At 35.8% G+C, this 17,291-nt stretch overlaps 1 protein-coding gene across 3 annotated transcripts in view; it reads left to right on the top strand.

Annotated features, from left to right (window-relative positions):
* MMP16 (matrix metallopeptidase 16) overlaps window positions 1-17,291 on the top strand; it is a 189,036-nt gene that overhangs the window by 130,266 nt on the left and 41,479 nt on the right. For 2 of the 3 annotated variants that reach the window (XM_087750275.1, XM_009469276.2), the window contains 2 exons: window positions 4,785-4,946; window positions 7,891-8,108. In XM_087750275.1, coding sequence (XP_087606401.1) covers window positions 4,785-4,946; window positions 7,891-8,108 — 380 coding nt within the window. The remainder of the gene's footprint in view (window positions 1-4,784; window positions 4,947-7,890; window positions 8,109-17,291) is intronic. The other variant, XM_087750283.1, reaches the window with a different exon arrangement.

Raw genomic sequence — 17,291 nt, forward strand, 5'->3', positions numbered from 1 at the left:
TTGTAGTTTTCCAGTTTGTCATTTGAAGTTCAGTTTCTAGATTTTTTGGTTTTCTCTGGATGGGAAAGTCTTCAGAATTGAAGTCACATGGCATTTGAATAATGGACACCTCTTGAGCTCACAATGTGTTATAGGAGTTAATGTCATGTGCCAAGAAGAACCAAGTGACATGCCCTGAGATGTCATTCAGTGCTGCATTAAAAAGATGGCCAAGTGATGAATCAAAGGCTTGCTAAGCCATTAGGGTATTGCTTTTATAAATTTAACTCACATACCATTTAAAACAGGAATGAATATCTTCAGAACTAGGGCTTCTTAATAGCTTGCTGTGGACAAACATATTAGCTTTGTTTTTCTGTAGACATGAAAAATAAGTGTATGTATTAGCTACAGGGAAAGGCTTCCCCATGCACCATGCTCCACAGTGCTGGCTGTTGAATATTTGATATATTAATACATATTTATATTCTGGAGTTTGGGCAGTGATTTTAAAGTCAGGCAGATTTAGTGCCTAAAATAGTTTATAGCCTCAGAGAAAAGTGCCAGTATAAAAATAATCATTTTGTCTTAGTTCTTTACACACAGTATCTTTTTTTTTTTCCTTGTGAAATCAAACTTGAGATAAAATAAGAAAAACAATCACAATCTTTTTGAGCTTATATCCATTCTATTCCAAACCTCTGTGCTAATGGGGAACACAAGAACAGAGATGCACAAGTTTTGGACTTGTGAAATATATTTTCCAATATTTCTCTACTACTCTATTGATAAAAATAACAAGATGTAACTGAGACTATTCACCATTGTATATCCTGCAGTGGCAACTTTTAATTTAAAAGTCATCATAGTCCTACGCAGTTTAACTCTTTTACTCATGACTTGCTCAAGTTTTGCGATGATGCTTCATTTTGCCAAGCGGACTGAAATATATGGTTCTACTTGGGTAACATATACTGAAATATAGAATCATTTGGGACTCTCTCCTTCAATGGTGGGTACTGAAAATGTTTAAAAAATTATATCCAATGTCAGTACGATAACAAAGCTAACCTGAGCTGGTATGAAAGTTCACTTGCCTTTACACTCCTTCACCTTACTCTAACCACTGACCAAGGAACTGAAGTTGGCCTACTATCAACCTTGCAGTCAAAAGTACACTTCTGTGCAGCCTGAAGAGAAAGAGCAAGGACTCAGTTTATCCCTCTGCACTCTCAGTAGCTAGTTACAGTAACACTGAGATGCTCAAGGCAAGTCTGCTTCCGAAAGCAAAAAGGGACTGAGTAATTGTTGCCTAATTGGAGAAATCTAATTATATGCAAAGGAAAATGGATGGAAACTAAGACAGTAGTAAGGCCTACCTGTGCTGGTCTCAGACAACATATCTTGAACTGGTTTAAACCTCAGTTTCAACTGCACTAAGTTATTTGGGTCAGTTTAAATTCAGGATGCCCTGGAGACAATCATGACTCTTGATAGAAATTGTTATGAATAATGGGGCTATTTGACTATAAGTAGAAAATATGTTCACTGTTAAATCACTGTCACCCCAGGCAAGAATATTATTCTCCCAGCTCTTTCCTGTGACCTTCTCCCTTCCCCCTTATCCATTTGCTCCAAGGGCTGCTGTGTCTTTACCACATTTAATGGCTCCCCTGATGGCTACAAGTTGCATTGCAGGAGGTGGAAATTACTTTTCATAGTCCTTTTGCCTTTTTCCCTTTTGGACTTAGGCTTTGACTAAGTCCAGAGGGGCAGTCAGATGATGAATAGAATTTTTTTTTTTTTAACATAATCACCCCTATCCAAAAAACAAAGGAAGAAAGACATACTAAGAAACAGCCACCCCCTGCATAATATCTGTTGTCTGACATAGTCCCACTGTCATTTAGAAGTACTACTTTGGAAGTGCTCTACTGTATGCTCATTGTCTGTGATCCCAGAAGGAAGATATGCCAGTAGGTGGCAGTGTGTTTTATTTATTTCCCTGTTACTATGTAATCCACACTCCTTCAAGGTCAACATGGAACAAAATACTGAAATTCCTGGAGATCTTTACAGGGACTGAATGAGGACTGATAACCAAAGGATGTATTGATTCTTTAAGCATTGCACAACTGGCACAAATAGAGAGAAACAGTAGAGTCTTCCAAGACTATCTATTAACTGTTGTTTCTTGAAATTTTAGAAATTGTAACAAGTTCACTTCCCAGATCTCCTATCTCAAACAGTAGAGGTTGAATACCACATGTAAAACAGTGTTTGGTCTACTGATCCTGACCAGCCCAATAATAGTGGTAGAATCAAATACTACTAATTTAAAAATATTTGGAAATGGTTCAGTAAATACTGTGGCCAACTTATTAATACAACTATTGATATAGGACCTAGACTGGTTAATATTCTTAATTATGACATAGGAAGCACAGGTCTAGGAGGCAAATTTGCCTTTCACAAGGTCTGAAAAGCAAAAGAAAGTTGCATCTTAAATATATGAGCTAATGTCAGACAAAGAAATATTTCATTCTAATAAACCTGGGTTAGAACTCTAACTTTCATAAAATGTGAAAAGAATTGAAAAATAATGCGAGACATGTCACAGTACAATATAGTACAGTAACATCTTCTTCCTTCGTGTCTTTCCATCTTAAGCCTATCATTTTTTAAAATTATATTAATTATTCCATTATGAGTGCAGAATGAAAACCTTTACAGAGTTGCTCCTGTGCATCACTTCCAATGCTGAGGTTAGCTACAGAAGCTGTGGATTATTCATATGAGATAAAGTCAAGATCAGCTTTGACTGCATATAGAAGGGCAGATTCAGATATCAAAAGCATTCGTCACTGGGACAGTCAAGCTTATCAAACCTGTTACAACAGCACATTGAGAATCTGCTTTACTATAAAAAGAACTGCATCCAAGAAAAAATATTGTCATGAAAATATTTCATCTGGAAATCACGTAATTATAAATGATAGGATAAATTCTTCTCATTTCTGAGAGCACATTATGTCACACTAATCTTTGAAAGACATTATTTTTCTGCACAGTTATACTGAATAAAAGAGCAAGAGCATTTAGTTTTCTTATTTCCGGGTTAAGAATCAGAAAGACATAAAAAGACTTTGTCAACTAACCACAGTTGTGACTGTTTCCATGCTTTCAATCAAACATCTATTTTACAAACATCAGCATGGCTCCATACATCATGAAAACATCTACTGCCAAGTGTTTCCCCTTTCATATATACTTGGGAGAAAATTTATTTCTTTGTGTCAACAAGAGGAAATGCGTGAAAAATTGAAATGTTCTCAACTGTGTCCTCAAAGTTCTGTAACTATTTATATATGTAAAATTTTTTGCTAAATTAAACTTCTTAATATTATTACTATTAATATTATAATAGTACGTAGAATTCCAGATCAAGTGCCAGAAGTGGAAAATAACTCTCTACCCCCAAAGAATTTACAGAATATAGGATAAGAGTTAATGTTGACCATTTTCTTGTTCCAATATACAACTGTCTATTAGGCCACAGTACAGGCCTTTAGTTACTTATACTGCTCTTTCAACAAGAAACTACCCACTGTAGGTGGCACCTGTTTCACTTGAGTCCAGGCATCTGGAAGTCAGATGTTCAGCATAAGCTCCGGATCTAGAATACTTGTCAATGGGACAGGAACACACTTCTGGAGGATGATTCTTCCCATCCCTAGGTGGTGAAAATGAGCAATATCCTGGATATGACCGTCTCCAAGTGATCGGAAGCTTTCTCCTATTGTAAAACATTTTTCCAAAGCCTCATTATATGACGGGTTGACTACAGACAGAATCTGTACAAAAAGAAAGATATACAATAGAAAGATACGCTTAACTAAGTCTTAGATGAATAAAAATAGACAAAATTAATACCATAGAGGTCCAGCTCTGAAATTTTTATAGAAATAATCCCGTTGGCTTTGATTTGGTTTGCTTCACAGAGTGCCATAATTCTATTGCTAAAACTTTTAGTTGTGTCTAATACCCTGTAATAAAAAAATGAAAAGACGATTTTTAGAAGGGAATAACAAAAAAGTTAAATCAGTCTATAACACGAGTGTGTTATTTTATTTTTTAGACCTACAAAAATCAAAAAGTTCTAATACTTAAGTAAGCAACTACACTTATGAGGGAATTACACAATGAAATAAATAAGAGCATCCTATTCTGAGAAGGACAGCATAACACCCATATTTTCCTCATTAGGATTTCTGTTATGGTGATTCAGAAATGGACAACATCTACAAACAATCAGCAGGGGTCTGATTACAAGCACTTGGATGACTAAGTTCCCTGTGGGGTTTGTCCTAAACAGGTAGTCCTCATTTTTTGAAGTTTACCACACACAGTAAGGATATTTTCCTTTAGGAACTACATCTTGATGCAAACATTTTTAGTCAGGTTCACTGCAACATCAATTTCAAGTCAGAAATTGTACGCAAGCCTAGACATGAGCTATGACACTTGAACCCTACACTAACCATGTGCATCAGTTAAAAAAGATAATGCTTATGGTGTCTCTAAGAGTATCATATATTATATGCAACTATAATGGTTTCCTTGTTTAAAAAAAGGGAAAGCTGCCTTTGCTACCACATTATCCTTATGATTCATTAGTAAGCATTACATTGTAAAAGTCAAATTCAGTGAAAATGTCTTTTCAAGTGCAGAGTCCTCCACTTGTGTTATTTCTGCTACTCCACTTATGGTTTCAAAGGTCTTTTTACCTTTTCTTCTCTTCATAGGAAATGATCTGTTTCTAGTTGCAGTGCATGAACTGGGACATGCTCTGGGCTTGGAGCACTCTAATGATCCCACTGCAATCATGGCTCCATTTTACCAGTATATGGAAACTGACAACTTCAAACTACCTAATGATGATTTACAGGGCATCCAGAAGATATACGGTATGTCATACTCTAATTAAGCAACATAAATTTTTTGCTTTAGAATACATTTGAGGTCCTCCTGTCCATACCACCTCTCCAAAAGAGTTTGTTAGTATAGACTCTGCCAGTTGTTATGCCGGAGGCCTTCTTGTGAATAGGCCAAAGATTTTGATGAAGCTCTTTTACTTTGATTCTCACTGTTCACAACTTGCATTTGAATTTTCACTCAGCCAGAATGGTAATTTTAAATGTTTTAACAAGCCATAAAGAAAATATCTGCAAAAGGATCCCAAACTATGAAAATATTAAGAAATGTAGGCCTTTAACCATAGTGAGCTTATTTCTACAGTAGTCCAAACTCGTGTAACTGGATGAATTGATTGCTTCTCAGTTTATCAGTTATGATACTAAACAGTTGCCTGGGTGTACAAAATTTGTGGTCCCAGAAAAACCCTTTCTTGTGATAAATACAGCAAATCAATCTAAAAAGAATGTTATTACCAGCCCAAGATTTTGAGCTACCTAGCAGAAAAAAGGCCCACTTCTTTAAAATATGGGTTTTTAGGGGTTTTGTGGCCTGACATAAAAGGCACATGGTGTAAATAAATTCTGCATGTATTAAATTCAATTTGACAAGGCAAGGTAATTGAAAATTAAAAAGAAAAAAGCTAAAACAATAAAATTATTGTCATTATGGGTTCAATGTAACACTAACTCCCATATTACTGTTCCTTACATTTCCAAATACATGGTTTTGTTCTTGGTTTTAAAGACTTTGATTCTGTTAGCATCTGTAAAATAGTCTGTTTTTTTCTTTAAAACTATATTTTATTTTTCTCTCCTACAGTGAAAAATCTGTGGTATCTGTATGCTAATGCTATGTATCCAGTACATATCATTTGTCATTGCCTTGCTTAATACTCCCCAATTAATTCTGTATTGGACTCAATTTTGTACTCACAATTGTTTTCAGTTTAAAACTTTGTATTGAATATTATCATGGCCATTCCTTGTTTATCTTTACTACTAGAAAGGATAACTATGATCATGCAGAATTACTGTACTGCTAACTAGAACTCTGCAGATTCCATGGTGTTTTATATTAACATGCTTTTAAAAATATTGTATTAACAAACACTGACACATATTTTCATAAAGCATTAATATCAATTTCAAAATGATTGCCTGATCAGGTTTTGTTTGCTTTTTTATTTTCCTGTATGATTAGCTGGAAGGAAGGTTTTTTCTCATGACCTCATAAGTCGGTAGTCTAGACTTAAGGGCTAGACAAGAATACTTTGCTGAAAACTAACTGCTAAGCTCTAACAGCTGTGGGCTATACATTAGGAGAAATGTGTTATCCCTGGGAAGTAATATCTGACATCACTACCAAATGGCATCTGAAAATTTTGGTTTGGGGTTAAAAAATTTCCAACACGGGCTACTGGAAACTGATTTCTTCGGTCCCTTTAAAATCAAAAGGTGATCTGGAATGATATGCCTCAATAAAAATGTCACACCTATTGAAATAATTACTTTGGTGCAGTATTCCTTGAAACACCATTATTAACTGTAAATTATAAATGTCACAAGCCTTAAAATTGCGAATGAAATAAATGCCTTATTAAATTGTATGACAATCATTTGACGAGTTTAATATTTCCTTACACAGTTTCCCATCTTGTTCTTTAAAAAGTATACTTTTTTTGAAAAAGTATCAGAACTTCAAATGCCATTTATGCAGTTTTAGAGTTGTCTTACTACTCAAAAATCTTTATGAAGCTGGTCATGCAAATGGTATTTATTTTTTAAAGTCAAAATTGATTATGTATTTAAATGATTTAGAGAGAGGCCTAAATAGAATGAGCAAAATTAAAGTGTTCATCTTGTTTCCAGAAGTCTTACTGATCCAACTGAAACTTCTTATCTTTTTGTACATGGAAAATATAAGTTAACGTACTAGTATGTGTAGAAAGGGAAAGGCATTTTCAGTATACCCATTGCAAGTCATTCAGTATGCCATTAGGGTTATGAACAGCATCTGTATAGGCTGGCCTTTTGACTTTCAGGTAGAGAAATTGTGAGTGGGATAGTTATTTCACTTGTCATCAAACTCCATATGTTATGACAGAAAATGTATTTGAAAGAAGAAAAATGTTTTAAACCCACTGTTCACAGTTTTAGTTTTTCACTTTAGTTCTTTTTAATCAATTTATCCTCAGAACAATTCCTTTAATTACCAGCTATCTAGCTTTGTAAGACTCACTGGAAAAGAAAAATTAAAATAAGAAGTAATTAATTTCAGAATATTGAAGAAAACATGTGAATTATGGTTTTTGCTTTTATGGATGCCTAGGATTTGAAGTCCAGTTTCAAGAGCTCCTATACATAGCAAGGGGCATTGGGGAAAGCTGGGAATGTCCTGTCTCTAATGCACATGACATTACTTGGCCTACAAATTGGGTCAGTAGGAAATATCAGGTATGCTACATATATGCATATGTGAATTGATGAGTGGAAGTTAAAAATATGGGTTGAAAATCCATTGACTGCTGATGATCTTTTTAGGAACAGGCTTTTTGTTTTCCTTTATTTTCTACAATAGACAATTATTCTGTTTTAAAAGTTGTTACTCAGTTGATAAAGTATGTGCTACAAATTACTTCTCATCTGAAATGATGGTGGACTATGCATCCTTTGCAGGTTTTATTGGAATGTTGTTCCAATAAGGAAGGAATATTCTGGACAGTGAAAAGTAATTATTTGCTTCATTCATGCCTTGGTTTTATGGTAGTCATTCATCATACCCTTTAACAACATGAGAAAGGTATCTTAGGTCACTTTTTCCATTCCCCTTCCACTGTAGGATTTGCATTGTTTACAGCAGGTTTTTGTTGTGTATTTCCTCTTTGAGTGCCACTGGTGGGCATGTAAATTACATCCTCCTGCTGTATTTTTAAAGGTCCACCTGACAGGATCCCACCACCAACAAGACCTCTGCCAACTGTGCCCCCACATCGTTCAATCCCTCCAGCAGACCCGCGGAAGAATGACAGGCAACCTAAACCTCCCCGGCCACCCACTGGTGACAAACCTTCCTATCCTGGAGCCAAGCCTAACATCTGTGATGGGAACTTCAACACTCTGGCTATTCTTCGCCGGGAAATGTTTGTTTTCAAGGTAGGAGGCTATGAATTTTTCAATGTTACATCAAATGTCTACATTTCTCCTCTTTTTTTTTCTAAAGCAAACTCTCATTCATCATGACTCCACTTTCCCAGCCTGCTCACAGTTACAAAGTTCAAGAAAGAAATTTAAAAATAAACATACACATGGCTTAAACATCTACCAGAGGACTGCTGTAATGTCTGTTTTGGGAAAATATCCATGTCAGCAGAAACTGTAATGCCTTAAAATGTAAGGGTAAATAAATGCTGCATGTTATGGAGAGATAAAAAGTGTAAATCAACTTATGAATAATAGGAATGATTTTGTTGAGAATACAGCCACATCCAGACATACAGTAGATATTGTGTCTTCAATGCTTTTTTTTTCCCCCATGGAGCTATAATTTTAACTTTACAATTAGATCTGTCATTTAAAAAGGAAGTTTGTCATTGCGTTGTGGTTGCTGAAACCACAATATCTAAGTAAAGGTCTCTGCCACAAAAGTCTTATTGCAAATGTGTCATTGTTTATTTCCATTTATCTTCTTGCTCTGAGCTGAACATGTGGTATATACAACAAATCGAAATAAACAAACTGAACTGAAAGGCAATCTTTTGATAGAAGGACTTTGCTAAGACTCATGAACATCAAAGCTATCTTAGGAGGATGATCTGCAGTATGGTTTCCAGAAAGCATTGAATGTTGAAGAATAATTACAGAATCATTCTTATTCAGTCTTTTAAATCTTAAACCGATTTGCTGATGGGTAGTGCTGTGCAAATGTTCCAGAAATAAGCAACAGTATAATCTATTATTCTGAACTACTGGTGTGTCAAATTTGCTTAAGCAATAGGAAGCGTGGGATCTTTGTTTTGTAAATATATGCTATGATTCTTTTTAACTTCAACATTATTGGTAGAGAAGAAGGGCTTTTCACATGAATAGATAACACTTTTCCCTTCAGCAATAGTGTAAGTACAAGGGAAGAGCAATGAATTTGTCCTGAAACATGAAGCTCCCAGTTCAATGGCTTTTGTTGTCCTTTCTGATAGGACCCATTTCTCCCTTATGTGTTTTCTTTTTCTGTAATCTATCATTTCAGATAAATCTTATTAGCAATGCTACCCAGGCTTTCACTTTCTTTAACATACCTGAAAAAATATGTACAAATAGCTTTACATGAATTCATTCAAAATTATTGAGCTACCTTCACAACCCAATAGGCAGGAAATATTTTTCCCATAAACAGCTAAGGATTTTGCCAGCCCTGGGACTGTCAGCCCTTTCCATTTCAATAGATGGTACATTTTCAAACACTAGGAGGTCCTGAATCGTCAGTCTTTTTATAACTGAAACTCAAAGGTTAAGGAAGAATCTAATTTTCTAACTTGACATTAAACAGGATATTAAAATACCTACTTCAATCTCATGTCATCCACCTCAAGAGCAATAGAACATATTCTCATTTATTTTAAACATGAATCGATAAGTAGTGAAATGCTATTCCACTAATACAAAATTTCCTGTCTAGCCAAGTCTGTGTTTCTGGATAAATAAATTCACCACTATTACTAATCACTCTTACCTATTCTGATTGAAAATACACATTAAGTTTTCTCCAAAAATGTTTACTGCTTACTGCCTTAACACTACATATTTACTATACAGTTTGTATGATTACTTGCATGCAAACTGCACTTATGTTCCAAAACTAAAACTCCATTCATGATCCACACCCTAAGGTAAAACTTTGTCAGAGAAAAATGACCAGTAACAGAATGTTTACAGATTTTATGTTTAGAGTCTGAATCTCCAAAATGAAGTTGCTGAAATCTTAAAAGCAATGAGTTGGGAAGGGAAGAAGAAGATGACCTTTGTCCAGATTAATTTCTTTAAGGGTCCCACGGTTCCCCTTGTCTCCTCAGGGTACCTGGGAGCATGGCAAGGCATGACTTGCTTTAGCATGCTGAGCAATGGAGTTTACTTAACTATACAAATCTTGACTTTGTAGTCTGAGTGTCTTTGAATGCTTGAGTTAGTAGGCCTTAACTTTCTGGTTTGTACATTAATTTGCTAATGAAGATTTTTGTCTATTAAAGGAGTTTCCTTACCTGTTTGAGATTTTGGGGGGGGGGGGGGGGAGGGGGCGTGGTTTTTAATGTATGGGGAGGAGTATGAAAGGACCAGGAAAGGGGAGAAGGAATTAGAAAAATCAGGGGTTGCCAGTAATTTTCAACTTACTTTGTAGAATCTCAGGGGGGCAGGTTATAAGGCAAAGCTCAGCATGTCCGACTGTAGCAGGAGCAGGGCAGGAATTAATTCTCAGAAGGTATAAACGGGAATAAGGACTGAATACAAGGAAAGCATCCAGCAATGGAGGAAACAAAGCTGGAAGTTCTGTGGTCTGACACAACAAAAAACCCAAACCTCTTTGTCCTTGCCCCTTAATACAAGGATAGACTGGGAAGGCATGAGTGACGGGCTGAGAGCCAAGTACAGAGAGGTAGAGAAGAGGGGATTGATGGCAATATTGTACCAGGTGGAAACAATTAAAGAAGAATTATGACCTTCATTGGGAGAATTATTGCTGGATAGTTCCCAGATGAGTTAAATTAATAAAGCTGGAGGCTAATCAAATTATATCCTTTTCTTTCTTTGTCTTTATCCACAGGTCTGTAATGATTGTGTAGTGGCAGATTTTACTGCCTTCTGAATGGCATGTATGCCATGTACCAATTTCAAATTGGAAATGGCCACTTTTTTATCTCATGGGCAAGTCTCAAGCTCAGGAGCTTAATTTGTTTAAATAATCCTTGAAATTGCTTGGGAACTTAGCCACAGAGTTGAAGAATGTGAGCCCTTTTGAGTAATTAAATTCTAATTTAAACATAAAACTGAAGCACAAAAGATAACAATTTGAGATACACTGTGGATTTTCATAGTAGATGACAAACAATGTTAATTTCAAGAAGATTGTTTTCTCTTGGCTCTTGAGCTATTAGGTATACTTAAGAGTATCAGAATATTAGAAACAATTTCTATGTTCAGTCAAATTGATGAGCTTTGTCTGTGTTTTTAAGACTATCTGGCATTCTCAAATGGATATATCCAGAGTAAAACTGAATAACAGTAAACTTAAAGGGAAAATGGAATTTGCATTTATCCATCCCTCTTTATTGTTTTACCATCACTTTGACAAAGTAACAATCCTAGCAACAATTGAGAATAACTGTAGGGTTATAGAAATGAAATAAAGAGGAACTGTTCTTGATCTAACATGAACAGTAAACACAAAAGTAAAGTAATCCACTTGTTAAACATTCCCCAAAGATCACCAAATAAAATTAGAATTTTGCAAATCAATTATTTTGGTAGAAATGATTGGATTTTAAGGAAAACAAAATTATTTTTCATCAATTATGCATGGATTACTGATGTATAAATGTATTGCCCCAAAAGGGCTTCTTCCTGAATTCTTTAAATTAGATGCCCTTAAAGTCCCCCTGCTAGCTGTAAGGCTTGGGGCCACAGTATGCCATAGAAGAAAAATATTAGTTAAAATCAATGTATTGTAAGTATTGGTTTCAGTTGCCATCAACTGATATTTTAGAGTGTATGAAGTTTGTCTTAGTTCAACGCAGTTTTTTAATTACTGATATTATTTAATACATGCTTGAACTGGTATAAGCAACCATCAGGACAGAAGAATTTCTAAGCCAAAATTCATGAGTGCCAAGTTTTTATCTTGAGATTCCAGTTAGCTTCTGTATTTATGCTGAATGCAATTAGTATTTAGCTGTCACTCTCATTTCCAATCTTTTTTCAGCTATTTTCTCCCTCTGTTTAGTTAGAACTCCCCTGGGACATGGAAAATGGCTGAAAATGGAGAAAAACAAATTGGTCTTCCTTTTCTGGGAAAGTTGTGCAGGGTGGTATGACATTGTCTGCCTTTAATGGAAAAACCTCTCACTGATTGTATATAGCAATATGTGGGATCCGACAATACTGTCTTCTCCTTAAAGTCTCCTGAGAGTACCTCCAAGGCTACTGCATCATGAAAAGGAACCCCATTGTCTAAGGTCACCAGAAAAGATCCATTAGTGAAGAAGTTTACAGCATATATTTCCACTTTCTTCCTGGGTTCTGTCCAGTCTTCTGTAGCAAAAGAGTTTTGAAGATAATCTAGAATGTCCTACCAATAAAGGTACTTAACACCTTCTGAATCTTTTACACCATTAAGAAAAAGATCAAGGGAGCCAATGGTTGTACAGAATGTATTATCTCTCAAGTAACACTGGTTGCTTATTCTGTCATTTTTGAGGCATGTATAGCTTGTGTTTGACTCTACATTCTGATTGTTCCTTGGCAACAAAATTACCTCTAGCTCTGCTTCAGCAATCTGTGTTACTGCTTTTAATATCCTTTTTCTTTATGTCCTTTTCAGTTTCATAGATTTTAACAAAACCCTTAGTTTTTTGAACAGGTTACATCTAGAAAAGTAAGCACTAAATGTGTGGAAACTTGTCCTGCATAATCAGCAAGTTAGAAGGACAGGTCACTGCTCTTTGTTTATATGGCACAGGTTTTTGCTTCACAGAAGAACATCTCATAGAGGTTGCACTGGCCTTTTCTTTGTTTAATGCTAAATCCTTAAATGAATGTATCCTATATAATCTATAATGATTTTACTATTCATGTTGGAAAAGTTAACTCACTCCTTGAAGAACAGCATTTTTAACCACTGTCAGATGCTAGAGTGTTTGTTGAAATGTAATGTAAGTATAAGATAAAGAAGCTTGTCCATCAGATAAATAGCATTTACAGCTCAGAGAAATGTTAACATTACAGATGGTAGAATATGGAACCAATTTTAGGAAGGCCTTAACAGGTTGTGTTTTACTATTTTATAGTAATTTCTCTACAACTTGCAGAAAATTGTTTTCTGACTCTTCATCTGCTAAGAACCATTGTAAAAACATTTATGACGTGCCAAACAAGCCAAGCCAATTAGGCTGTCATTACCCCTTGGCATTAGTTTAGACTGCAGTTACTTTCACACATAACTGTATAGATTCCATTTAATATCCCTTTCAGAACTGTGTATTTAGATAGAGTATGCTGTTAAACACAAAAGGAAAAAAACCCTGTTTCTTGATATGTGGTAAACATATGAGGATTTTTTAAATTATTCTAGCATTGGCTATTTAATCATAACTGGTAGGTCTAATAAAAAATCTGTGAGATGGAGAGAAAATACTAATAATAAAAAGTAGAGACAAAGAAACAGCTACAGTGTGAGACTTGACTCCACTGTATTTGAAAACAGACATTTTTTCAAAGCTCTCCTGGTCTGTTTGTATAGCTGGTTTTTGTCTCATGATGCTGTGGATGTCTGGGCTGTCAGTTGCAGCCTGGGAAAGTTCAGCAGAGGATTCTGTGGAAGTACACACTTTGGGATCTGAGAGGGAAAACCACTTAACATCTCAGCTGTAAAAGACTGGGAACAAGAGGTCAGAAGGAGCTAAGTCTGCAGAGAGTGGAATCCTTTCCCTCTACTTTTTATATCATTATGTTAGGAAGAACAATCCAGTGGAATTTGCCATTTTGAACTCATCAGGGAGGAGGACTGCTTTAATTCGGGTAATTCAGGTTATATGTTGAAAAGGAAAGAGAAAAACAGCAAAAACTCCGTGAAGACTTCAGTGTAACACAGTAGACCAAGCGCATTAGAAATGTACAGGATGGATGCTTTGTGGCACAAAAACAAATGGTAGGATGTCAAGAAGGAAAAAAGCAGGGACATGCTGGAACACTAAAAAGTCATAGATTGTATATTTTTTATAAATGGATACTTTCACTGACAGATGTAAAAATATTTCCCAAATGTTACCTAAACCTTTCAGTGTGCTTCTAAGCTAGGGAAGGGTTTTGCTAACACATTTCGCAGGTTTAAAATGGAAAGCACAGTCTGTTCATCACTGTATGGAAAGTAGGTAGTATATTCCATCCAGCTGCAAAGGAATTTAGACAAGAATGTAATCACCTGGGTAATAATTGTACCAGAATAATTCAGTTAAAAATCCTTCTACCCTCTCACCTTTTAAAAAATTGTCTTGGACTTTATTACATAGTTTTATGTGCATTCGAAAGATGGCAACCCAGTCATAGCTATACTTATTATCTAGCACCTACTAACCTACAGGTATATTTGTACACATATAAATATTATGTACAGAAAGTTCTAAAAAATCATAACTATATTATTAGGGCTTTATTTACAAGAGCATCAGTGTAATGGATATACACGTTATTGAAACTTGTAAGCAACTTGAACTGATTAACAATCTGTACAGTCTGGCTAATAAAATTCATATTATTCATTTACTAGCCCATTAAAAAGTATAACCTTAGCAGGATGCGTGACTCAGTATCTTCAGCCAGGCTTTAGATTTGTCAGAAGAGAGAGTACTATTTTTTTCCAAAAGGCTATGTTTTCATTGGCAAACAATGTGGTGTAAAAGGATTTGATCAGCAGAGCAGATGGTACTGAGCTCCTCTCATGTCCATCATATGTGCTTTGCTTTTAATTAGATACAGTCTGTCCTCTGAGGCCAAACAGTTCCACTATACATGTGGCTCAGATCTTTCTGAAAGGCAGCTATCCCTTAGACACCAGCGTCTTTGACTGTGGACCCTTCGAGAGTGTACCACACAAGCATTTCATCTAATGCAAGTGGTGTTACCATCTTGTTAACATGTAATTGCTCACACCATCTTGACCCAAATAAACCCTCACATGCAAAACACATATTATTATTTCTCCTCATACCATTTTTTGCATGACCCAATGGTACCTGTTGCTTGACTACCTCTGTACTGGGAGTTTGGATGATGTGCATTGCAATACGGTTCAGGGAGAAGAGGTAGATTTAACAGCTGTGCTGAGCCACCACCTTGACCTTACAGACTAATATCCTTCTGAATTTTCTTTTCCCTGAAAGAGAAACAAGGCAGAATGCATTGTTTAAATTCAATTAAAACATAAGGAAAATTTTTTTCATTCTAAACCCTTACAGATTAAACACTGCAACAGGTTGTCCAGAGAGGTTTTGGAGTCTCCATCTTTGGAGATACTCAAAAGCTGACTGGACATAGACCTGGTCAACTGGCTGTAGCTGACTCTGCTTTGAGCAAAGGAGGAGGTTGGATCTCCAGAGGTGCCTTCCAACCTCAACCCTTCTGTGATTCTGTGTAGCAATTGAAATATGAGCACTAAAAAAGCATAGCTTCCCAAAATGCTTCTGTTACCTGTTTTCTGCACTTTCCTCCAAAAGAGGGATTGCATATTTCTTTCTACTCCCCTGAAGCCTCCAGAGGTCCCTTCCAACCTCAGCCATTCTGTGATTCTGTGAATCCACTGAAATTTGACTGTTTCACCCACTCATTTCCCAGTATCATTTGATCCATCATCTCTTGTTGGGATATGGCCCTCAGGCAATAGCTAGTGAGATTTGGTCAGGATACTGTTTTGTGACTTCTATATTCAGCTCAGAAGAAGAGACCAGGCAGAGGAGACTGGGCTGCGTGGCTGCTGCTCACAAAGCACTAACAAGGGGACTGCAGGGGAGGGAACGTCCACCCCTTCCAGCTGTGCGAGACAGATCCTCTGCTGTCTCCTTCCCCTGTCTCAGGTTTTAGGGGAAATCACCCTCCTTTCTAGGGTCAGGCTCTGGGCTGAAACACTTTATTCAAAGACTGACTCACTTCTGTCTCTGTGAGACTCTCACCATCTCATAATGAGCCGTTAATATCCACAAGGTGCACTCCATACCCCGAGGGAGTCCTCAGAGATAAAAAAGAAGTTCTTCAGACTCTTCAAGAGTTTTCACAATGGGGTGGACAGACTGACTTCGACAGAAATACTCAAGTACTTGTGTGAACCCATATACAAATGTGGTGGTAGGATTTGGGACAATGTTCATAGAGATTTGGACAGTTAAACGTGAATCTTAACAAATTCTTGTTTCTCATTTAGTTTTAATCTAATAAATACTGAAAAATGTGAGACTAAGTATTTGTAAATCATAGGCCAAAATTCCAAGAATTAGTCATTCTTTAGAAGTGGTTTGGTTTGGTTTTGTTTTTTAATAGAGTGGAATTGGTAGAATCTGAATATCTCTGTTACTCTTTGTGTGCAAAAGGAAAGAGTGGGTCAAATTTTTATATATTCTTAGGAAAGCACTTGTAACAATACTGAACAAGAGATAGAATTACGACTTTTCCTTGATCCAAAAAAAATAATCCACAGGATCCTCCAAAAAATGATAGCATGCTTATATGGTGTTACTTGTGTATTCAGAATTGCTATTTTTCTTAGTCATTGAACATAGCTGTTCCTTTTTTCTCCCCATATGTCAAGAGGTTGTTCTGAAATCTAGTTGACCATTAACTTAATTGTTCTTTTGATCAGAACAAGTTTTATATCCTATCAAATGCAAGAAATCCAGAAAAATTATAGTTCTGCATAGCACTATTAAATAAGTAAAAGACATTAAAAATACAGATAAACAAATGCAAGTGAAAGACTTTGATCTGTCAGAATTAATTCTTATGCATAACTCAAGCCTAGACAGAGAATCTCAATGGGGAAAATATATGCACATAAGCCCTCAGTGGGCATAATCACTTGAGTAAGGACTAACGATGTGAATTAAAGTTGAGAGATCAAATCTTGATTTTTTTCCCCTCACAGTTACAATATTTGCTTGCTACAGTCAGAGAATCCTGTGACCCTATTAATTTTTCAGTTGTTATTTTTCTACAACAAAAATTACTACCAAAAAGCTTTAACTGAATACTAGGGTACAAAAGGTATTTAATTTTGTAGAACTTGCCTGTTTTCAGAGATTCAGTGTTTGAGTGAACTGATTAAAAATATTTCATTGGCAAGAGAATAGAAAAAAGCATTATTGACAAAAAATAATTGCAAAAATTCACAGCGAGGAATAATCTAAAATTACATGGAGGCATATCTTCAATTTTGTATCACCAGCAAGTGTTATCTTGTAATATTAACAACACATTTTAATTGGGGCTATATCCTAATGGAACCAAAGGGAGTAATTGCAGAAACACTTCAATCACAAGGCTTAATTAAAATTTCTTGTTGTACAAAATTGTGGCCTTCCAACTAAT

This window comes from Nipponia nippon, unplaced genomic scaffold (genome assembly GCF_047370975.1).
Source record: "Nipponia nippon isolate SJK-2023a ecotype South Korea unplaced genomic scaffold, ASM4737097v1 scaffold_1, whole genome shotgun sequence".
Lineage (NCBI taxonomy): Eukaryota > Metazoa > Chordata > Aves > Pelecaniformes > Threskiornithidae > Nipponia > Nipponia nippon.